Source organism: Syngnathus acus, chromosome 6 (assembly GCF_901709675.1).
Source record: "Syngnathus acus chromosome 6, fSynAcu1.2, whole genome shotgun sequence".
Classification (NCBI taxonomy): Eukaryota; Metazoa; Chordata; class Actinopteri; order Syngnathiformes; family Syngnathidae; genus Syngnathus; species Syngnathus acus.
Window position 1 is genome coordinate 5,079,504 of NC_051092.1, and position 23,503 is coordinate 5,103,006.

At 47.5% G+C, this 23,503-nt stretch overlaps 2 protein-coding genes across 2 annotated transcripts; both read right to left on the reverse strand.

Moving 5' to 3' along the window:
• Positions 1-1,584: 1,584 nt before the first annotated feature.
• sin3aa (SIN3 transcription regulator family member Aa) lies at positions 1,585-12,563 on the reverse strand. Its single transcript, XM_037254705.1, has 22 exons — positions 12,497-12,563; positions 10,989-11,406; positions 9,397-9,616; positions 8,740-8,925; positions 8,560-8,666; positions 8,185-8,482; positions 7,400-7,648; positions 7,173-7,325; positions 6,955-7,110; positions 6,775-6,864; positions 6,207-6,325; positions 5,916-6,126; positions 5,719-5,835; positions 5,401-5,639; positions 5,143-5,326; positions 4,443-5,055; positions 4,199-4,368; positions 3,934-4,107; positions 3,573-3,665; positions 3,388-3,482; positions 3,026-3,218; positions 1,585-2,951 (listed from the first exon to the last, which is right to left on the reverse strand). The coding sequence occupies exons 3-22, from the start codon at positions 9,586-9,588 to the stop codon at positions 2,736-2,738; spliced, it is 3,855 nt and encodes a 1,284-aa protein (XP_037110600.1). The 5' UTR covers positions 9,589-9,616; positions 10,989-11,406; positions 12,497-12,563; the 3' UTR covers positions 1,585-2,735.
• Positions 12,564-12,843: 280 nt separating this feature from the next.
• ptpn9a (protein tyrosine phosphatase non-receptor type 9a) lies at positions 12,844-22,189 on the reverse strand. The gene is made up of 13 exons (XM_037254840.1): positions 21,780-22,189; positions 18,162-18,305; positions 17,997-18,086; positions 17,174-17,298; positions 17,000-17,105; positions 16,796-16,903; positions 16,305-16,621; positions 16,119-16,206; positions 15,978-16,047; positions 15,709-15,787; positions 15,446-15,596; positions 15,173-15,380; positions 12,844-15,096 (listed from the first exon to the last, which is right to left on the reverse strand). Exons 1-13 carry the CDS (start codon positions 21,810-21,812, stop codon positions 14,906-14,908), a joined length of 1,710 nt encoding a protein of 569 aa, XP_037110735.1. The 5' UTR covers positions 21,813-22,189; the 3' UTR covers positions 12,844-14,905.
• Positions 22,190-23,503: the final 1,314 nt, after the last annotated feature.

Genomic DNA, 23,503 nt, shown 5'->3' on the forward strand with positions numbered 1-23,503 from the left:
GTGAAACACTGCTACGGGTTCTTCTCAGCCAGGTTGGACCACCGAGTGGGCTTCTGGACAAATAGTTCCCTGCCGCCTTTAGAAGCCTGCCTCCTAATAAATGATTCTTTTGGGGGGGAAACGTACCCCCGCCTGCAGGTGCACCCCACAAAAGCTCAAGAGCAAATGTGTCTCTTTGGCTGCCAACTTTTTCTTTTCAGAGCTTTGGCCGCCACTCGGGGGTCCCCTCAGCACTCTGGACAAATGGGTTCCGTCACTGATGTTTCACCCGCTTATCCCCACACAGAATGATTTTCTTCCTCGGTGCACCGCCGCACCTGTGGGAAGCAAAGAGGCCGGGGGCTCGGAGAGGCGCCCTGAGGCGCGCCGCCCGCCGCAGAGTCAATTGAAGCATGAGCCCGCAGTCGGGATGGCAGCGGCTCAATGCGGGCATTCTTTTGTTTTGTCGTGCCGGGCAAAGGGGGCCCCGCCACCCTCCTACCGAGCTCTTGCCATCTTTTCAGGAGGGCATGGAACAGCGGGGCCACGGTGGGTACACTGGGTCTTAGACTCGGGGCTTTGATGTAAGGAAACAGAAAAGGCCAAAAAGCCTTGATCCGAATCAAAGAAGTTGCTCTCTATTGACCATTATTTACAAAAAAAAAAAAAAGAATGTTTTTATAATCGGACGTTTGTCCTCTAAAAACTCCTCACAGAATATCTTTCTGGTCTTGCTCGGATTCTAATGACAGCGCGCAAAAAGAGAAAGGTCACATTCTGCCGTGTGTGTGTGTGTGTGTGTGTGTAGCTGTCACATTGAATAAGCTAGCTTGCTTTGTGGTTCCAACATCCCAGAGGAATTACCTTTTAAGATGTACTTAACCAACACCTGCAGAGGTCAGAGCTTTGCTGTGTACAATTTAAGGTTTTCTGATGGCTACAGCTGGACTCACTAAGAGGGTAGTTTTATGAGGAAATAAAAAAAACAACAAGAACTTCGAGACAGCACAACAATTTAACAAATAGCAATGCATGCATGAAGTGCAGAGCGTAGATGGCAGGGAAGAATATGAACACGTTGTAGAGGAGAGAGAAACGGCGCCCTCTGCTGGATATGAACGGAACAACCACTTACAAAATAAAAGCACCATCAAACAGTGATGACGTCAACTGCTGGCATCGATTGTTGCTTTCATAGAACAGTTGTCATGAAAAAAGCTTTGCTTAATGGTCAAGAGGTTCTGGGTTCTACTGGGTTTCTTTTGGGAGGGTGAGAGACTACATTTTGAATGAAATTTTGTTGGTGTTTTGGATTGAGGGAATATTATTTTTATTGAGTTGGGGCGTGAGGAATGTGTTTGTCTTTATCGGTGGTCACATAACAATGATAATATGAAACACGCCTCTTAATTGTATTATTTTACACAGATGTCATTATGACCAATCTTGTTTATAGATAATTACCTTTTTATGGAAATTTTCACCTTCATTTCAGGTTTCATCATTATTTTTGTCACAGACACAAGATCAAGTAAAAGCAATAATGTGAAAGGACAAGCCAAAGAAAAAAGGCCAAGACAGGAATAAAAGTCCACAGACATTGAATAATTGTAGGCTACAAATGTGGTTTTATTATTACTTTAAATAATGTCTAAATAAATGGACGAAAGACATGCTCGCGTAACTTTTCCAATATCAAAAATACAACAGGGAGGGGGGGGCAGCAGAAATCTATCCAGGGTGAGAGGCGGGCGGGCGGGGTCGGGTGGTCGCAGTGCTTTTCTTGGTTTTATTTTTTCAGGTGAATTGAGAAGAAAATATATATGTCATTTATAAAAACAGAAACACCTGGATATATTTCTACGTTTTCCATGTTTTTTTTTGAAAATACCTAAATTAAAAAGACATAAAAGAACACACAAAGAGAGAGAGGGGGGGTCCCGATGGAAGGTGTGACAAAAACAGCACATTTGTACGATCAAGTCCCTTTGGTAAAAACTGTAATAAATGTTTCCTGTCTCTCTTTCTTTGCTTGTTTTTTTTCTGAAACACTCTAACAGTTAACTACTATCACAACAACACGGTTGGGTCTTAAAAAGTCTGACACTATTTACAGTGTATTTACAAACTGTGTGTGCGCGTGTGCGTGTGAGCATTGGCCGAGGCATTTGTTTTGTTATTAAAACAAAAAGTTGTCTTCCAGGGCGGCGAGGATGATGCATGTTAATAGAACTATATATAATATATATTTCATATCTGTATATATGTACAACACATCGAGCTTTACGACGTGAGGCGACGAGCTTGTCTGCCGCTCGACGACAACGTTAAGTCCGGAACAGGAAGTGAGTCGCGATTGGCCGTCCGGTCGGCGCCATCCAAAAAAAAAAAAAAAAGAAAAGTTAAGTTGTTGGTTGTCGTTTTGCTTCTGGAATAAGTGCACTTGTCCGGTGTGTCCGGGCTGGCTTTAAGAACCCCCCCCCCCCTCCCTCTCCCCTCTGTTGGATCGTGTGGACGGCGGAATGGTAAAGCGGCGTTTACTGTAGAAAAAAGTGACCTTCTCGTTGTGAGTGCTGGTGAGCGGGACGAGAGCATCCCCGAGTTTTGGCACCCTCGTTGGGGGCGAAATGTGTCGCCAGCTAAAAACGCTGGTAAAAAACGGTAACCCCGCCACCACTGGAGCAACACACACGCACGCACACACGCACACACATTGCGTTTTAAAAACAAATGGCTGCCTGACCTGAAGCCGGTCGCTAGGGGTTGTACTTGACACGGTATTTGTTGACGTTGCGGAAGTGGAGGACCTCGGGCTGGCGCGAGGTGCTGCAGGGCAAAAGTCCGTCGCGGCCCTCGCCCATCAGCCACTTGTCGGTGTCGGCCGCCATGTCGGCGCTCACGTGCTCCTCGGCCCACGTCGCCAACCGCGCCCGGAAACGTTTGTGGAGGCGCGTGCTCACACGCTCGTGGGACTGTGGGCCGAGCGGGAGGCGGGGTTACGACCGATCGTAGCGCTCGCAAACGGCGAGACGGTGTCAAAGCCTACCTGGTGGGCCCGCAGCAGCGCTGTGCGTCGGTACATGTAGTCCTCCGACTTGAAGACGTACACCATTTTGTATGAGTTGAGCTTGAACATGCACTCCATCTTCTCCTTGTCCATCGGCTTCTTGCCTCCCTCGCCGGCCTCCTTGTCTAGCTGCTCGCGACACTTCTGGTACTTCCGGATCCGCCGCAGATTCCTGTCGACGGCACGAGCCATGAACAGGGCGTATTTATTTTTTTTTTTAAACGATTACTCCATCGATTAATTGAATGTATTTTACATTTAAGTAGCCGCTAGCCAATGTTTTTTTTTTTTTTTAAACGATTATTCCACCGATTAATTGAATGTATTTTACATTCCCTCACCTGGGAAGAAAGACGGGCTTCTGAGCCAGATGCGCCCTCAGCTCAGGCGTGGTGGTGTCGGGGTTCAAGTACCGGCTGACGTAATCGGACCACCGCTGCAGACGCACAAGGCGACGATTATTCGTTCAATCAACGACTCAACGGCAGGTTTTTGCTTTGCGTCTCTTGCCGGCCGTGTTTGTCACCTCTGCCTCCAGGGGCTCGTCAGAGTTCTCCTCCTCGGTGTCGAGCAGCTCCAACGTCAGCTGCACCAGGCCTCTGTTTCTTATAAACATCACCTGGGAGGAAACAAAGGTGATGCCAGGTGACTGCTCCCACATCGCAGTGGCATTTATTTTTGAACTGCCGAGGCGACCCGGGGACTCTTTAGGGAAAGACACTTCCCAAATTTGCAGATGCGACGTTTCACAATAAAACTTGCGTATCGACTTTTCGTTTTCTTTGGTGTTGTGCCCTGACATTTTTTTCCAGTGCAAACTATGTTCTTGGATCATTAAGGTTAGGGAAAGTGACTCCAGCGCACTCTATTTTATTTCATTTTCTTACCTTGAAGCAGTTCTCGTCCGACATGAGCTGCTCAGCTTTCCGCTGGTAGGCGCCCTCCGGGGTGCTCCGAGAAGTCTGCGTGGACACGGATCCCCCGCAGGCACCGTTTGCGCTCTCGGCCAAGTAGAGGTCAGTCACCTGGACGCACACCTCGTCGCTCACGATGTGCTGGAGCTACGAGCGGGAGAGTGGAGCGTTGAAAAAAGCCAGTCGGGGGGCGGGGGGGGCGGGGGGTGGGTTGAGCGCGGGAGACAAAGAGGCCCACCTGCCGGACGATGCTCTGTATGAGCTTGTCCATGGTGAAGGCGATGTACGCGTGGATGGTGAACATTTCCCTCAGCGAGTCCTCGTACTGCGACGCCTCCATGTTGCCGTCCAGCAGGTTTCGAACCATCTCCAAGAAGGCCGAGTAGTAAACCTCGACGTCGATGTCCACTAGATTAATGACACACAAATATGACTTTGGTGCCGATAGGAATTTTTCCGATTGATCGATCGGCGAGGCTCACTGGGCTCTTTGAGTCTCAGCTGGACAGCCGGGTTGTCGTTCTTCTCCTTCTTGAGCCCCAGAACCTCCCGCTCCCATTCCCGTTCGCGCACATCCTCCTCGATCTGCCGCTCGGCCTGCCAGTAGAGGCGGAGGAGTCGCGAGCACAGCGTGTGGTGCAACCGCAGGAAGATGTACCAGTTGTTGTTGACGTAGAAGAGGTTGTAGGCGTCGTCGCAGCCGCGCAGCTTCTGGGCCGCCGTGCCGCTGAACAGCAGCTTGGACTTGGAGGGACTGCCACCGGCACCGCCGCCGCCAGCAGCGGTGGGGATGCCGTTGGGCTTCTTAGGGGGGACTCCCTCCTCCACATCCATCTCCTCGTCTTCCTCCTCCTCCTCCTCTTCCTCCTCCACGTCAGAGAGCTCGCCGCGTTGGGCAAAGAGCAAGTCCGGGACAAAGTGGTACATGATCTGCTTGATCTTGTATTTGTCTTCTTTCTGAATGCCCGTCTGGCGCTTGACGTGGTGGATGATGAGGGCCGCCGCGTCCTCCAGGATCTGCCGGTCATCGTACACTCGGGTCAGGTGGGGGCCCGCCGGCGGGCTGGCGTTGTCCTCGGACGCCTGCTCTTGGCGCTGCGGGGGGGGGGGGGGGCGAAAACATTCCATTTTAAGTGTGAAATATTCGCCAGAATAAGTTAGAAAAAAGGGAAGAGCGCTCACTTCGTCGTAGATGCTTTCGATTTCGTTCAGCAGGGCCTTGGAGCGCAGCACTTTGGTGTCGTTCTGCTTGAAGTTAATGCCCTGATGGTCCAGAGACTTGAGGTAATACTTCTCGTTCTGCTCCCGCCAGATCTTATTGAAACCTCGCTGGGCTTCCCGCCATTCCTCCTCCTTGGTCTTTAGCCTGGGCGGAGTAACATGATTAAAAAAAATACATTTTAAAAAAGAGTCCGCTTCATGAAGTGCTCGGACACGCACCTTTTTAAAACGATGGGGACGGAAACGGCCGGGTTCTTCTTCAGGCCGTCGATAATATCCGGGGCTTTATCACTGTATATCCTCTGGATGGCTTTCCGGTGCACCACCTCTGAGGAACCGCCCAGCGTGTTGTCCAAGCGGAACTTGGCCTGCTCCTCCGCCGACATCCGCGATATCTTCCGCTGCACCGACTCCAAGACTCGAATGGTGGCCAGGTTGGTTTCCAGCACCACATCCAACTGGAGACACGGGCGAGGCTGTCCCGTTTAGTCCTCAGGCGCCGGCACGGAGACGATGACCTCACGTGACGTCACTCACCTCGAAGCGCTCGTCCTCGCACCTGTAGATGTGCTCCTCGTATTGCGTCTTCTTGGAGCTGACGAAGGTGGAGTCCTCGGACCAGGAAGGCAAAGACACCCAGGTGTCGTTTAGCACCTGAAACCAACCGGAACACACAATGTCAAAGTTTCACGATGGAACCAGTTTGGACTCCAAAATGTCAGCGCCGCTCTGACCTCTTTACAAAGCGGCGTTCTCCCCGTGCATTTGGGCTGCTGGTAACTTTTGGGCAGCGCTCTGTAACTGGAGCCCAGCCTTTTGCACGAAGCGTAGTCGATCTCCATGGCGATGCCTTCGGTGGCCCGCTCCTTGGGGTACGGCTCGATGTGCAACATTTCCCGGTAGCCCAGGAAGTTTTTGAACCAGGTGAAAAGCTCCGGGAATTTCCTGCCGAGAAAGGGGGCGGGACGTTTTTTGGTGAGAGAGACGCGACGTGGCGGCTGAGATTGAAAATGTCGAGCGCTCACCCGAGGAAAGGCAGCATCAGCTGCACCAGCTCGGCCCGGGAGATCACCTCCTGGTTGAAGATGACCAGACAGCGCAGGAAGTTGTCGTAGGCCTCGGTGCTCCGCAAGGCTTTGCGCACCTTTAGCAGCAAACACATTTGCACATTTAGGACCCAGGCAAAAAACATCATTGCATCATTTTCGTCTTCGGATTTGGCAATGCCACGTAGGCCATGAGAGTATTTCATCATATAAAATATTATATATAAATATATATTTTTTAATTATTATATTTAATTAAATTATATAAATCAAATTATATGTATATTAAATATCAATATATTTATATATAAATAAAATATTATAATCAAAATTATTATTATTATATAAATTCCAAAACATCAATATTTGGTCAAATGAAGACTCAAAATGTTACATCTATCTAATTGCATAATCACTTCATTAATTAATACAATACAAATCCATACACGCATTCACAGAAAGATTGTTATAGGCTATATTTAGTAATGATGTAATTAATACAAATAATTATAATTCCTAAACAGATGGAAGAAGGTTGGAAAGGCACCTTCTCAAAGAAGAGCGACTCGGTTCCGACGCCATGCTTGCCGGCCTCCACCATGGACGAATCTTTCAAATTCAGCAGCTTGGGTTTCTTCTGTTTTGCCGACATGAGAAAACGGGGTCGCGTGAAAACAAGCAAAAAAGAGCCAAGCGGGAGAGAAGAAATCAAAGTTTGCCGTCTTGCCTTGATGGGGGGCGTGGCTCTAGGACCAGAATGCCGGCGGATCTGGCAGCCGTTCTGGTTGGGCCTCTGCTTGTTGTTGAGCTGCAGCTTCTTGGCCGTGCCGCCGTGATCGTTGCGTACCGACTCGGCCTTCTCCGCCGTCGTCTTGCTTAACAGCTGAGCGGGGTAACGGAAATGTTAGTTGAATACAATTAAGAACAAATTCAAGAGTGGCTCACCGCTGAGCTGTTGGCGTCTGGAAGAAACTGTCCAAACTCGGAGAGCAGGTCCTCTTGGTTCTTGAAGAGCCGGGCGACCTGAGCATAGACCTCTTGCTCCGTCAAGGCCGGGGTGTAGTTTCCTCCGGCCTCCTTTGCGTTCCGTTGCTCCTTCTGCACAACATCAATTTCGATTTTAGAATAAATTGCAATTTCCCTGGGGTGGGGGGCGAGTTCCTCACACTGACCTGGTACGTGTGCAGGATTTCCAAGAAGGCTTTGTAGATGTTGGGCTGACCCTGGAAGCGGTTCTTGATCTTGTTGACGTAGTTGATGGCGTGGTTGAACTCCACCGGCTGGTTGTTCTGCGCCGGCAAGCCGGCGGGCATCCCGCCATGCGGCGGGTGCAGCGACATGGGCGGAGAGCGCGGCGCGCTGTACGCCGGGATGGACGGGTTGCTCTGGCCGCCCGACATCGGCGCCTGCGGCTGGGGCGGCTGTGAGGGGGGGCGCTACGTGTCAATTGGAAGATTGGTTGTGGCTGATATTTGCACGCAAGAGGCAGCAACTGCACAACTCGGCCGCACAAGTAGCCAGGACAGCAAGGCATAAAATAAATAAATAAAGGAACAGAATGTTCACTGCCGACGAAGCGAGCCTCGTTTTTGTTTTGGTCTTTACGTCAAGCGGCTTTCATCAACCCTCTCTCCCTCCCTGCCCCATGTTTTACTTTAAAGTGTATTTCTGGATGCCAAACGCTTTCTGCGTAGTTTGTGTTGGCAACGGGTCAGGCCTTGGAACTGATCATTGCTTTTTCTATTCATTCTAACAGATCCATCATTTTGAAACAAAAGCAAAATGCGTCACAGAAGCGACTTCTGTTTCGAGTTGTGTTTCCTGAGCTTTTTACTGAACCAAGGCACATAGTTTACACGTGTCACAAAAAGTATCTGGCTCCGTCCGGCACTATTTTGCAATTTGAATTTGTCAGCGTGACATTTTTTGGGGGTGTTTAAATGCAATAAAAACTCACTTTGCTCATCTTGGCTGGGACGGGCTGCGTGAGGAGGGCCAGCGCACTGGTAGTGGCGGTGGGCGGGGCCTGGGCAGAGTGCTGGGTGCCGGGCGCACCCGTGATGGGGATGTTCTGCACCGAGATGCCGTGCGGGGTGATGTGGTGGATCTGGCCGGGCGTGGTCACGTTGACCAGGTCGTTGGTCTGCACTTCGATCTTGTAGCCGGGCGGCAGGAAGGTGTTGAAGCCCATGATGAGGTCGGGGTGTCCCTTGAAGAGCTGCGACACCCGGCTGATGACGCCCGGGGTGTCGATGCTGGCGACGCAAAAACAGGCGGGGGCGTTATGACCGCCATCGTCCACGGAACGCCGGAAATGTTACGGCGTGCTCACCTTTGAGACTTGAACTCTTTCATGATGTCCAGGAAGTCGTTGTAAACCTGAGGGTGGTTGCCAAATTGCAACTTGACTTGGTCCAAGTACGACAAGGCATCCTCCACCTACGATGAAGGAAATTAAAGAGCAAAGTTATTGCAAGAGGACAAAAAAACATCTCGCTCACACGGGGCTGACCTTGAGGCGCTGAAACTGCTGCTGACCCTGCGCCGAGGTCTGGGGCGCGGCCGCGTGGCTGTGCGCCGGCATCACCGGGGGTCCGTGCGATTGGACGGCGACGGGGCTGTGGTGGTGCGACCCCCCGTGGACGGCCGGGCTCGGCGCGTGCCCGTGGCCGCCGCTGTTCTGAACCACCGCGGGAACCTGCGAAGAAGAAAAACAACGAAGCGTGTGATTTGGGCTTTTCTGACATTTAACGCGCGTCTCTTGCAGCTCACAATTGATTCACATTATTTCTACAACAGAACTATTATTTGTGTGTACGTTCTATTGATGAGCCGCGCTCGTCAACGTGTCCGCAAATTTCATTTGTCACCTGTTTCCGATTTGCGGAGTTCAAACAACTTTTCCAAGTTAAAATTCAAGCGAGATCTGATTTCGAGCTCGCTTGTGGTAACCTAACACACTTACACGACTAAAGTGGATGTAGAAAGTGAACAGCCTCCTGTTACAACTGCTTTTGCATCTCATGTGATCCAAATTTTCTTTTCTCAAGATTGTTGAGGTTTCAGCTCGTACTATTTGTTTAACCGGTTTGAAAAAAACAAATGACTAAACGAACTAATAATCAATTCTGTACATTTCTGCTCTGTCCCTGCAAGAATATTTGCATACCTGGTACCCCTGCGGGACTGAGTACTGGACGCCCGAGGTGGGCTGCATGTTGTCCGTCGCGGGCTCATACACCGTCGGCGGCGGTGGCGCCGGGGCCAGGACACGGTGCTGGAAGGTGTCAGCGTTGCCCGGGAGGCGCCGCTGCTGGGACGCAAAAACCGTTTCCTGATCCTCCAGTCGTCGCTTCATCATGAACTCATACTCGTCTGAGCTGAGAGACCTGTGGATGGAAGTCACGTGAGTGCGAGGTTGTCACCCTCACATGACAACAAAGTCCGTCGAAGATGAGACTCGATCTTTGGGTGTTGCTTTTGAGCCGCCTTCCCTTTTAAACCCTGCACGATGGAGTCATAATATACCAGACAGACCCGAATGCAAAACTTTGAAACGGAATACATGCTGATAAGGTGTATCGCTTTGAGGCAGGAGGGGGGGGGTTGCATTTCACCAGTGTGCATTTTGTGGCGTATAAATGTATAAACGTAGAAATGTTTAACTTCTGCGTCTCCTTTAGTCACGAGAGTTGAGTAAAAACACAGAATGGCAATGGCCAATCACGGCTACCGAGTGGCTACGTCACCGAAGCAACAAACGTGTGGGAGTTGCTCCACCATTTACAACTTCCCCAAAGTCTCCATGAAAACAAGATTTTTTTTAAATGACAGATAGATTTTAGTCGTAAACGTGCAACTTGATTTAGAAGAAACGCATGCCACAACACGTTAACTCGCAACTTGGAGCGTGGGAGCTAACCTAGCTTAGCTTCGCGTCGCTCGACCGCAAATCGTTGCTACGTGGAGAAGTCACATTTATTTATAAAGCCCTCAATCGCACAAAAAAAGTCTCAAGGAGCTTCATACACGTACAGTTGACAATACTAACGACAATCCCAGATCTTAACACTCGGGAGGGCAGGGACATTTTTCGATAAAACCTATTTGAGTGGGAATAAGAAACGTTGAAAGAGTCGGAATTATGGAAAAATGTTGTTAATCCATCACGCAAACAGATCGAATAGATAACAAACTAAACTTGTTAGAGGAGAAGAGTATATGAAAGCCCGGAGCCCCTTGTGGTACGCCCCCCTTCCATTTCACGCGAGGCCTTGCCCCACAAGCACCGAGCTTGAGTTCCATACGCGGCCGCCATTTGGTGGAGCATGTGAGGCGGGAGAGACCCCGCCGAGGCGCTCCACGTCGACGGAGATAAGAGCGAACAAAACACACGAAAAAGTCACGGGCTCGCCAATTCATTCACGGAGGCGTATTTCTTTGCGTCTATTAAAGCCTGTATGTAACTTGCTTTGTCGCGGGAGTGGGGGGAGTGTTTGGCGGTGTTAGCTGCTAGCTAATGTAAACAACATGAGGAGCCCCGAATCGAAGGGACGTCCGGGATGCGAACAGGGAAGCACATGCGACTAACTAGTGTTGTTAAAACATCCTCTCGCGACTCATTCGGGGAATTATTCCCAGTTTGAAACACAGTAAGCGTCATTTCGGTGTTTAGTGTTTTTTTTTTTTTAGGGCAGACTGGTGAAGAGCTTCGTGGCTAGCCGCGTTAGCTCGCTGAATGAATTTCCAACCTGAACTCACCCCTCTCCTTTAAGTTTGCCGACGGTGCTATGGTAATCCGTTCGGCGGGGGTTTAAGCACGATGCCTCCAGCTGGGGTGCAGTCCGAAGCGACCGGTGTGTCAAACGCGACTTAATCCGTGGTGTGTTTTACAAAAGAAAAACAAAAACATGAGGTGATGTGGAGCTGCAAAGTGGGGAAAAAAAGCTTTCCCCGACAGGGAGAAAACAATCTCCGTTAGGTTAGCCAGTGGGCGGGGGCGTGCGGGCTAGTGTAACCACGCCTCCTTAGTGTCTTGTTATTGGATAATTCGGAGAGAGGTCGACGCGTAGAGGCGGGGTAGCTCCTCCGGATTGGCTGTTGGAGCTGTCACTCGAAGATAGAGCTCGCGGTCGATGGAGCTCTCCCATTTTGACTGGAAGCGCGACACTGCTGAGCGCTGAGGCGAAACAAAATAGTTATATATCTCAATTGATTGTATTTGTTCTTGGCAAAAAGGTGACCTCACAATTCTTTCACATCAAATATACATTTTAAGGCTTTTTATTTGGGGATTGAGGTCTTAATTTTGTGAAAAAAAACTACGATGTCTATACTACGAAACGGAACTATTCATTTGTTTTAATGGAAGCTTTTACAGAATAAAAATACCATTATTATTTGAATAAAGTTATTCCAAAAGTTATTAGATAGCGAACAATCCGAAAGTGCCTTGACCAAACACTTGCTGGAGTTTTTTGTTTGACACTTGACTCGCTTTTTGGTCAACCTTTTCCGGGTTAAATCCCACCCCGTTTTGGGAAAAGCCCTAGCCAATCATGTCACTCGCTCGCCGCTAAAGCATCGCCCACGATAGGCGGAGCTTTAAACGCCAGCCCGGGATTCCTCCTCTGTCCTCGGCTTCTGTCTCCTTTTTTAGGAGTGGGGGTGGTCTCTCTCAAAAGATAAGAACTGGACAGGACACGACAAATGTCCATTCGTCAGAAAGCACACACGCACTGTCGAAAAAAACAAATATTTGGCAGTCGTTCCATGCGTGTAACATTTTGCCTTTTGTTGTTCGACGGTGCTCGGTCGAAGCGCCGAACAAAAGGGGCTCCCTTCCGGAACAATGCCAAAGTCGTACGGCGGCTACACGACGTCTGTGGCGCATTCATAAACAACAACGAGCTCGAGTTTGTCATTTGCTCTCATCGTATATCGTCTAAAATGTCGAACCACAACAACACCCCCCTCCCCTCTACGCACACGTAACCTCCTCCCATTTGCAAACATGCTCGATTGAAACATCAAAACAGAGCAGAACGCATCGCGTAGTGTTTATCTGATATTATATGAAATACAACAAAACAAAAAATCACCATTGCGGTGTTGTGTAGTACACGTTACGTTTGTGCACAAAAAAAAATCATCCAAGCATGCGATCGTCTGCCGAACACACTCTCCAAACGCCGCTCGCGTAGTCATCGCGACAAGGCGTGCAAAGTGCATTTATGGGGTTTAAAATTGTTGACTTTGGTGCTACATACCCAGTAGTGATTAGGAAGAAGGGACTCCGTACTCCTGACGTTATTCGTGTTTGGAACAAAATAGTTGGGGCACGCCCCCCTTCCCACTGACCCCCTCCCTCTCCGTGTTGGCATTGGTGCGCGTCACATTGCGCGTCACCGAGTTTGAAGAGCAGCCGCGAAAATACATGCACGCATCCTCAAAATGCAATGTAGCCTCGACTTAAGTGACCTGACTGAATTTTTCTCTCTGCCGATTTATTTGTTCTGAGCTCAAATGTGTGGTACGAGTCAACAAGCATCAATTTGGCAGTGAGTGAACTTAAAAAAAAAAGAAGCAGTGTGCTTCAAGAATGATACAAAGAAAGCACATTGACATGGTTTGTATTTATTACAGTATAGCTTGATTCAGTATTCACAATAATGATAAAGTACAGTAATAGGTTATAATAAAACAAATATAAAATTAATGTAAATAACTTTATATATCCCGTATGAAAACAGCTGTTGAATAGGATAGAAAAATAAAAATAGGCCACATTTCGGCTTTGAAGGAAGCGGGGGAAAATGACAACGGCAGATGTGTAAAAAAAAAAAAAAAAAAGCTTCACTACAAGTAAATTCAATATGAATTCTGTAGTTAACATAAAAAGAAAAAAAATCTTGACCCGACTACAACATGGTGCATGACACACATACAATAACACAGTATACTCTGATATTTTACATACTTATATACTTAAAACAACGTGGCAAGATGCAAGCACACATTTACAACCACAGTCTGGAACTTAAAAGCAACACACACATTTTAAAATCCGTCTCATACATCACTTGGGACTTAAGGTAGGCACATGTGTGCATTCTGAAGATCAATAAATGGTTCATTTTTATATTATCTCTACATACATCACTGCTGACATTTCCAAGTATATTGGGGCTCTTGGTGAAAAGTGCTAAGACATGGTGTGAGTGTGTGTGTGTATAAATGTGTGTTTGTGTGAGGGGAAAATATTGCACCACTCACCAACACTTGGCTTTTCCCGCGGAATGTCCTTTTTTTCAGAAGGGAGGGATGAGCACATTCGCTTAACAGTTGCCATTTTCGGGAGTTTGAACGCGACCTTTCTGTGCGGAATTTGGACAGTCACTTCACTGAAGACTGGTGCGAGTGTGTGTGTCAGCCGGGACAGGCAAAAACGGATGGAAATGTGCGAGTGGCTTGCTCGTGTGTCGTATTGTGCAAAGTAGCACAGGCGGTCTTTTGCTGCTCGCTCTTATCAGCTACTCTGGCATCCAACTTGTGCTAAAACAACTGATAAAAAAAATAAAAAAACAACTTGGACCCTTGGGCGTAAAAAGAGAGCAACTTGGCAGTTTCCTCCCCTTTAAGAAAATTGTGCATCAGGTGTATTTTACCTTCCATAAAACAAGAACTGCCGAAGACTATTTACAGCTTCACATGTTTGTATTTTTGGCTATTTTCAGATATTTGCTGCTAAAACTCACCGACAAGCATCTGTGCGTATTTTTGTGCGCTCTGTTATCACCCAAAGACGCCGCCAAAGCTTAATAGGAAAGTGCTGATCAGTGTCCAGGAAGTATGTTGAAGCGATACGGTTGACATCTTTGCATGTAGAAAGGCTAAGCTTAGCTGTCATTTTAAGTTGTAATATCACCAATCAACACTAGATGGCAAGTTGCAGATTTGGAATGATATACAGTAAGTACAAAGATAGGAATATTAACATTTTCTGAGAGTTTATTTTAGTTTAAAAATGATGTATGTGTTTTGTGTTGTTCAGCAGTTTTGTGCCATCATTTTGATGCAAGAGAGCCCATTTGTTTGCTTTTTTTCAGCCCGTGTTGTTGGCTTCAAAGCTTTTGTTGTTGGCTGAGGATAGTGGATTGAAAATGTATGATCAAAAATGAAATATATTTAGAGTACATATTGGAAGTGTGTGGCCACCTCCAGTATTTAAGTTGCCTATCCTTGGTTGGAACTAGAAAAAATAAAGAAAATGAAATAAAAAAATTAAACCTTTTTTTGGGGGTGGTGTCTGTTAACTCGCGATAGGGATCGCTTCCTAACACCTGCAAATACGGTTTACCCTAAAGTTATTTTAAAAAAAAAAAACATTTTAAAAAACGTGAAGTTTGTGACCAAATGGTTGTTAGCAAAAAAAAAAAAAAAAAAAACTGCATTTTTGGTGGATTTACTGCTTAGGCTGCCATACAATGAGACCATACAACCTGTTTGCTGGACTCCATACAGCCACACAAACACGCACACACATTGTCACATGCTGACGAATGGTTCCAGGAAAGACAAGGACAGCACTTGGCAAGACGAGCGTCTCGGGGCAAACAGCAGAATTTTGTGGCTGGGTGTATTATGGATGGAAATGGGTGTGCGGAATGAAGCGCAGCTCACTGATTGGTCGGGAGCAAGCCTTGCCTTTGGGATTGCTCCAAAATGGCGTTGTAGCAGAAGTAGTACTGGTCCGGGGTTTGGATACTGAAGGCCCTCTGGGTTCTCATGCGTCGCACCGTCTGGCACACGTTGAGCGAGCCCACGTCTTGTAACTGCGACAGACAGATGTCCAAGGCACAGAAGGTACCTGGGGGGAAAACCACAACCATGTTACCGAGTTACGCTCTGCTCTGATGTCCGCGTGAGTGCAGATGCCTCCTCACCCGTCCTGCCGATCCCAGCGCTACAGTGAACCACCATGGGGGGTCTCTGCGGGTATCCCGTCCACTGAGGTCCCAAGGCCTTGATCATATTCCACTGCTCTTTCTTCACGGCCGACAGGAAGTCGATGAGAGTCACCGCCGAGGTCGGGACGCCGTAGTCGGGCCAGCTGAGGTACTGGAAATGACTCACTTGCCTTTGTTCACATGTCTGTTTGGACAATTGGGGACATCTTAGTTGCATGGGAATATTCAAGCGGCATATTGTGGCCTTACCTCAGTGTTGTGCAGCTCAAGGATGGTGTGGTTGTAGTGGGTGTAGTGGTCCACCCTTTGATTCACCACAGCTATGTGACCGTAGACCTCCTGGCCACCGTCGACCAGGGGCCAGTACTGTCCGCATTTCCTTCGGCTGCCCTCCTCCGTCCTGCAACCATGAGGAACTTTGCATACTTTTCTCAGAACCCTACGACAGAACCTAAGGTGGTCCAACTTGGGGTTCGACCAGAGCTTGTCAGAATTTTTCAAAATCAAATTACCTGGTTGTCATGACGACAACAAGCACATTTTGCTCCCAAACCATTCTCCAAAAGTCACCGTATGTCTTTTCCAGGGGACCTACAGTGTGGCAAACAAGCAATTTTATCATGCAAGGAAGCTCATAATTAGTTGCAACAGATAAATATTTGCAATAATATTCCAAATTGGCGTACCGCACAGGTCGATACTAGGTACACATCCATTTTCTATAAATACACTGAACAGAACTGAAATTGCAGATACTTCAAAACAACACTATGTGTTTTACCTTGAGTACCAATATACGCATTCTTCTGTTTGTAACCATCCATGAAGCTCGCGTTGATGTAGTCAGATCTCTGTTGGGACATGTTTCTAAAATTAAGCACTTGATTGACAGCGTCGAGCCTCAAGTCGGCCAGTGGCGAACCTCAATCTTTCGTGGTTTCAGGCGGACTCTTGTTTGATCAAGACACAGAACATCTCCATATCGATTCCGCTCCAGATTGTAGACGGCTCTGTAAACAAAAAGAACGAAAGGCCATAGATGGCGACGTTCAACTCGTGTCGTGTTTGGGACAAATAAAGTGACAGATCCATATTTGAAGGAGCTCACTGTGCACAGTGGAAGGTCCCCGGCGGCGCTTCTCTCCGGAGCTCCTCGTACTCCAAGTGGATGCCGGAGCGTTGGAGTCTGCCGAGGTGCGTCAGCAGCTCCTGCGGGCGCATGGATTCTGGTCCTGGGATGTGAATGGAGGAGTCCTCCAGGGGGATGCCCACCAGCTCATCCACGGGGTCCACACGGCCGTTCTGGCCCGCCAGAAGCTGCTGGTTCCAGCTGAAGGTGTCCAGGGGAAGAAGGCCTCCCAGGTGCTGGGGAAGGCAGTCCCTGGGGAGGTGCTGGCGCAGCTCGACCATCTTCACAAACTGGACCTGGAAGCCAAGATTTCAGTTGACTTTTTTCCTGCCGTATTGCCTGACTGAGGGGCGTGGCCTAGCGAGCCATATCAGGAGGCGGAGCTCCTTACGAGTGCTTTGTCCCTGTCTGAAAGTCTAATGGCTCGTCTCCGGCCCATGAGGTGGGCTACAAAGCGGGAAGTCACTTACGCGCTCCCGAAGTTTCTCCAGCAGCAGACTGAGCAGGTTGTAGGGCACCCGAAACCACACCGGCGCCCCGACAATCAACACCTTCTTCAACCTGGCCGGGAACGCCCCCTAAAAGAGTTGAGGGAACACAGAAAAAAAGCATGGCCACTTGGACCTGCAGTGCAAATCCGGCCTCAGATGTTGAGATCAGTCCCAATGACAAACCTTCAGTAAGTTGAGAATCTTCTTGCTCAGGTCCAGCTCAAAATTTGTGTAGTCGGAACCGGCCATGTCGTAGATGAACACCAAGCCGTTCCTCTGAGTCTCGAAGCTGTTGGTGACAAATAAGTTTAGAACACTCCAAAACATTTTTTTGTAGGTGGGAGTCATAATGCTCGCCTCTCCACTGCGCGATCCAGGAGGTAGAAGAGTGCCTGCAGAACCACGTGGTTGCCCGTCTTGTTTGGGTGATGAAGTTTGGCAGTGTACAAGGCGATGGAGGCTCCTGACGGGTCCCGTGCACTCTGCAAAAAATTAAAAAAAACATTCAAATTAAAAAAATGAAAAAATAAAATAAAAAATAACACATTTCCAGGTTACCTGCCCACAACTGACAAAACCGGGTCGTTTTTATCTTTATCAAGGTTGAGTCACTATTCTAAACACGTCTTGACTGAAATGAAATTCAAACGTGACAATTCTAGACTCGACCACACGGAGGCGCTCGAATTTACCAGCTGGATTTTTTTTTTTTTTTTTGAGTCCATAGCAGCAGGAGGGGCAACTGTGGATTCAGTAAATGACGCTGCTGCTGCTGAAGGAAGACGATTTAACAGCAGCCGATACAGGAATAGGGCTAAAAATACTTTGGACAGGATATGAACGACGTGTGCAGCATCCACGTCAATCGGCTGCATCGGCGGGAAGCGGGAGTCTTTTTTACGGGTGGAATTTGGATGACAAAAGGCTAAATATATCTTCCACCTCACGGAAATATTTGATTCCAAATTAGAACAGGTCCCTACGCGCTAATGTTGTTCATTCACGTCTCGGAATTGGCGGGTGGCGCGCTAACAACAAATAACGTATTTCCACAAACGGCGCCAAGGGGCATTGCTTACGTCAACCGTAGAGGTGATGAATTTGGAATTCATTAACAGCGACTGAGCACAATCGACAACACAAAAATGGTCATTTCGACACAACGCAGAGAGCAACCTACCAGCACCGTGAACTTTCCGCTGAGCAGCTCCGAGCGCAGAGGTTCTTCTTGAGGCTGAAGTCTGACGATGCCTTCTTTCAGCCGCGTTTCCTGGAGAAGGCCGAGTCAGTCGGACCAAGCGAAGACACGAGACGGCGGCAAAGAAAAAACGGGAAGCTTGCCTACCCTGTAACTGTGGAACAGCTGGATGGCCCGGAACACGTCGAACTTGCGCGCCATGAGGAACTTGACGGCCAGTTCCCTGGAGAGCGGCGAGACTCCATGCTGACTGGTCCACTTGGTGATTTCCTCCAGGAACTGTCTGATAGCCTGAAACAGATGCCGACAACGTCACATAAAACCGCAAAAATACCGGAACGGAAAAGTTCGGAAAAAACAAAAATCACTTTCATATGAGGCTCACCAATAGTCTTAGCAACAATGCTAGCTTAGCTAACACGCTAGAATAAACGGCTGCGACACATGCGCGTAGAATTTTACAACAAACTTTTATTTTATTTCACAATCCTTTGAGAGCTGCTTGCTCCCCCTTCTATCATGAGCGAACACCAAAGCGTGCCGCTCCGACTTCCGCCAGCTGTGTCGGGCGATGCTAATGAGCTTCTTGTGGAATCTGGCAGCGACCACAGAAAAGAACCCAAGAGAATAGCAGAAAGGCCCCCTGGTGGGTTTACGAGAAATCAAACCAAGCGGAAAAAAAAAAAAGGGCATATTTTTAGCTATTCACAAACCTAGACCTTTGGAAAAACAAAATAATTCTAATTGACTTTGAAAAAGCTTCCCCTAAATTTAGCTTGCAGTCTCACAGAGGTGTGTGTGTGTCGGGGATACTTCCTGTGCCCCCCCCCGAAAACTCTGAGTCGCCGCCATCTCAGCACCCCACGTGGCCTTCTGCTTTTTGTGGTCACAAGCGCGAAGGGAGTCGTGGGCTTGGCGGAGGCGGCGGGCCGTGGGGTGCAGGAAGTCCACTTGTGGGATCCTCTTTCGGAGGACAAAACGCTCAGTGAAGGGTGGCGAGGGCCCGAAGACAGGATGCCACTGTGTCTGCTCTTCCCCTCTTTTTCTCTCTCTCGAGGAAAGACGACGAGACATAAAGCCGTTGCTCTGTTCTCGGGCCTTAACATGCACCACGTGAGGCGCCGGTGCACCTGACACTTGGATCCACCGGTCACTCCATTAGGTACCCCTCATCTCCAGCCTCCGAATGATCACTTTAGGGAAACGTTTTCACCGTCACACAAGTATAAATGAAAATTGATAATTACGGTCTCATTTTTTGTTTTCTTTTCTTTCCGACGTGAGCGTATCGAGTCTGTCAAAGTGTTTAGCTGACGTCAGCATTTTGCATCCACTCGGGAGTGTGACAACATTATTGATGGAGTTCAAGTCAAGCTGGGCCTCAGATGTTAGCGCCAAAGACAACTTCCTGTCAGGTACGCCCCCCCCCACTCGCCTACAGACCGCGACCCCGACTTCCTGGAGTAGACTTTCTTGTTTGGTTTCTCAGGAGGGGGGCTGGTGGGATCAAATCAGCGGATCCGTTCCGCCGTGGCGTTGGCGTGCTAACGGCGGACGAGTGGCTTATTTGTTTCTTTGAGGATGCGTAAATATTTACCCGATCGTGGCAGATGTTTCCCCTCAACGCTTGGGACCGTCACGACGCAGTTTCCACGAGCTCGCTTGCGAAACTAGTTTGAGAGAGCCAAGCTTCTTCTTAATGCCGACGTCATCTAATTAGCGCGATGCCGCGTCGATTACTTCGTGACTGTTTTCTGTGCTGAAACTTAGCTAAGGCAGATCAATTTTTAGTTCTATTCCGACGAATTATCCAATTCATCAATCATTATTTTTGCTAATCTATTAATTGCTTAGAGATCTTGTTTATGTATAAAAGCCATAAAAAGCATTTGCAGATGTTGTGTTTGGTAACATGGCGGACAAATTGAGGCTCGCTTCCATTCGGGACGAGGCGGTCGATGCCCAAAAAACAGGAAGTCGATACGACAACACTCTAGGCGGTCTCTTCCCACTTTCTCTGCTTCCTGGGAGCGCACGCAACACACACACACACACACACACATACATGCACGTAAGCACATGACAGACACACACGTGCACTCTGCAACCAACCCCGCCCCTAAAACAAGAGTCTCGTGGAAATGCTTTTAACAGCTGCCTGCCTGAATGAAGTTCCACAATGTGTGTGTGTGTGTGTGTGTGTGTGTGTGTGTGTGTTCCCCTGAGACACACACACACACCATAGGACCCCCCCCATTAGAAGAAAAAAAAACTAAGAATGAAACAAAGTAGGCAGACGATGACTACGAGGAAGAGGCGAGGAATCACCAACGAGGAAAAACATGCTAACTCAACTCAAAGTGGGAACACGTGGTCCAGGCTAAATGCTGGAACGTGACGGCAATCATGTGGCGATGCAGCGTTTGTTTTCGAAGAATCGCTCTGAGTACAGTTCCGTGTCTTTTTTTCCCAACTTCATGTCATGTTTAAGAACTATTTATTTTTCAACATTTATTTGAATTCATTCTTGTGTTTGGGGCGAGGCGGCATACACCCTGGACCGGTCGCAGGTCACACCTACTGAGAATTTAGACAATAAACTTAACAAGTATGTCTTTAGAATGTGGGAGGAGGAAGCCAGAGAAGCGAGCAACTAATTATTTTCCTACAGTTCAACTTGGGATGGGCGAGTACCAAAATCAGGTCATCACATTTGGGCCAACACCAACCTTCTTTCAAAGTATCGAGTACTCGCCAAGGTTGCCAATACCAGCCACCGATACCACCGGTGAAGCATCCATCATGTGTGAGAAAGACAAGGTCTTTGTTTAAAATGATCCGTCATTGTATTAATTGAAACTTCATGTATCAAAATTATCAGTCATTGTGTGAATTGAAACTTTATGTATCATAAAGTGAGTCATCAAACGGGAATACTCAAACTAGTATCGTTTCGAGGAAAAGTAGTAGCCGTGCGTCACGTCGTTTGACCTGCACTGACGATTCAAAATGTTTTTTTTGTTTTGATTTGATTTTGGTTGTGGTTAAACTCTAATGATCGCATCCGACAGGGCGTTTGCTTCATCATTTCATACGTGCATTCATCCTGTCATTCATCAAGTCACAGCAAGCATGTAATTATGTTGTACTTGGAACTTAACACTGCATCATAAGAGCAAAATATTAGGCACACCTCTCACTATCAGGCAGTGCACTTTCCCAGTTAGGAGTTTGAATGTTTAAGAAAAAAACTTTAAAAAAAAACACTAAAGTGTCTTTAGCTTTGTGAATGGTCGCGCTGCTGTCTGGCGACCATTCCCGGGTGTACACCAAAATCGATGAACGGATGTCTTATGGCATTAATGAGCTATGCATAACTAGTTGTTTTTTTTAGGGGGGTAAAAACAAAGTCGTGCTGTTCAGTTAACGCAATACAATAATGATGATGCGTTTAAAGACCACGGAAAAAATGGGAAAAAACCGATTTTTTGAAAAGACGATACTAGTCATAAAATGCGCATATTTTCCACAGCTGCTGTGCCCTCCACCCACTCAAGGGGGGCTTGCATTGGGTATGCGTGGAGGCGAGGTCATTGGCTCAACACAACGACTCAAACACACATGGGAACTGTCGGTGATGCAATAATGCGCCACAAATCGATAACAGCAGTTCCGCTCGGCTTTTTGGGCAACATTTCAGTCCGCATTCGAGCATTGACACGGTCCCAGTCCCTCGAATTGAACACAAACACACAAAGGGCCTACCTCTTCTTCCTCGGCCGACAAAGTAGCTGCCATGGTACCAATTCGGTCACCGCCACACAGGAGGAGGAGGAGGAGGAGGAGGAAGAAGCCTTGTGGGGGGGTCGCTGACTCGTCGGTCCTGCTTTTCTTTTTCTCCGAGGCTAATTAACTCAAATGTTCCATCAGAAAAGGCGCACGAGACGAAAGCGGTTCTTCTGTTAGTTTCCAGCAAGCTCACACTTATAATGATAAAAAAAGACAAAAAATAAAAAAACAAGGCCCTTGTGGAGGTTCGGCCGCCTTCGGAAGCGTCCCCTCCGCAAAGCCCAGCCCAGCCTCAGACTAGCTTTAGCCTAGCCTAGCCGCGCGCATCGCCGTCGACTTCTTCCAGCCATGAAGTTTTTTATTTGCCGGAGAGCCCTGAACGTCTCCTTTATGCTGCCTGCTATGAGGCCAGCGAGTCAGCCGCTTCCTGTGCACAACTCTGCACCCTGATGGTCATCAGTGGAACTGCAACCACAAGGTCACCCCCCCTCTATGCATTCATTCATAAATAAATGTAACAAAGTAATGGCAACATTGAACATGAAAATACACGAGAAACATGCATTTGTTATGCAAATTATAGTTGCCCTGGGACAAAATGTAACTTTATTTCCATTTTATCTTACTATTATTATTAACAGCAAAACTTCGACGATAACTTCGACACATTTAGATATTTTATTGTCGTTTCATATTTTGGCGTCTATCATTTGGGGTCAAGTTGTGAGCTAGCTTTCACTGCTTGTGTATGTGAGAAAGCGTGGGAGAGCTCAGAAAAAAAAGTAGAAATGAGCGCAGCATTTCCTGGAAAGCGATACACGCTGCTGACTAATACCTGGATTCCTGCAGTAAAGCGCCTGCTGGCTCAAGCTTCTCAGAAAAGTGCTTCACAATTCCACGTAGTACATTTGAATAGTAAATTAGTATTCTTTGAGACATAACGACATTTCAAATTCTGACAGTTTTCCGTTTTATCATACACAAGAACTTAGTGTTATTTAAGGCGAGACATCGAGGGCAGCAGGAAGTATTAAAACATTTATTTTGAAATACACAGAAAAAAACTTTTGTAAGGAGGAAAAATTGTGAAACAGCTGGTTATAAACATATTATGCTGGAACGGATTAAACAGTAGACTGCATTGGAAATGATTTCTTTTTTTTTAAAACTTGTGTTGTGTGCATTATGTAATTGAACCAAGTTGCATATGACGGAACTGTTGGTTAATAAGGTTACAAATTTACAATATTTTCCAAGTCGTAAACTTTCCGCAGTTGGGAAAATGAATGATTGGCTAACCAGGAATTTACAAAATTGAATCTTGGCTCTGAAGGTGTAGATTTGTGTGTGTTTATTTTTGCCTTTTCTATTGTCTTTAGATTTTGGTTGTTTGTTCAACTATGTATTTTAATTTTTTTAGTTGATTCGCTTTTTGTTGTTTTGTTTTTGCACTTGAGGGCCATCAGGTGCTTGGACTTGGATCATATTTTTGGGTGGACTGGCACAGTACTATATTATTTATTTGAATGAGTTAGCTCAGGGCGCCGAGAAATATTTAACTCAACATCCACATCTTTCTTTTAATGAAAGAATCGCTTGTTCAATAAAATATTCAGACCTTCTCCTTACTAATACATCTGTTGACATGTCGTGTTTTCTTAAATTGGATTATTTTGTCTGGATGTCTTATGACTAACCAT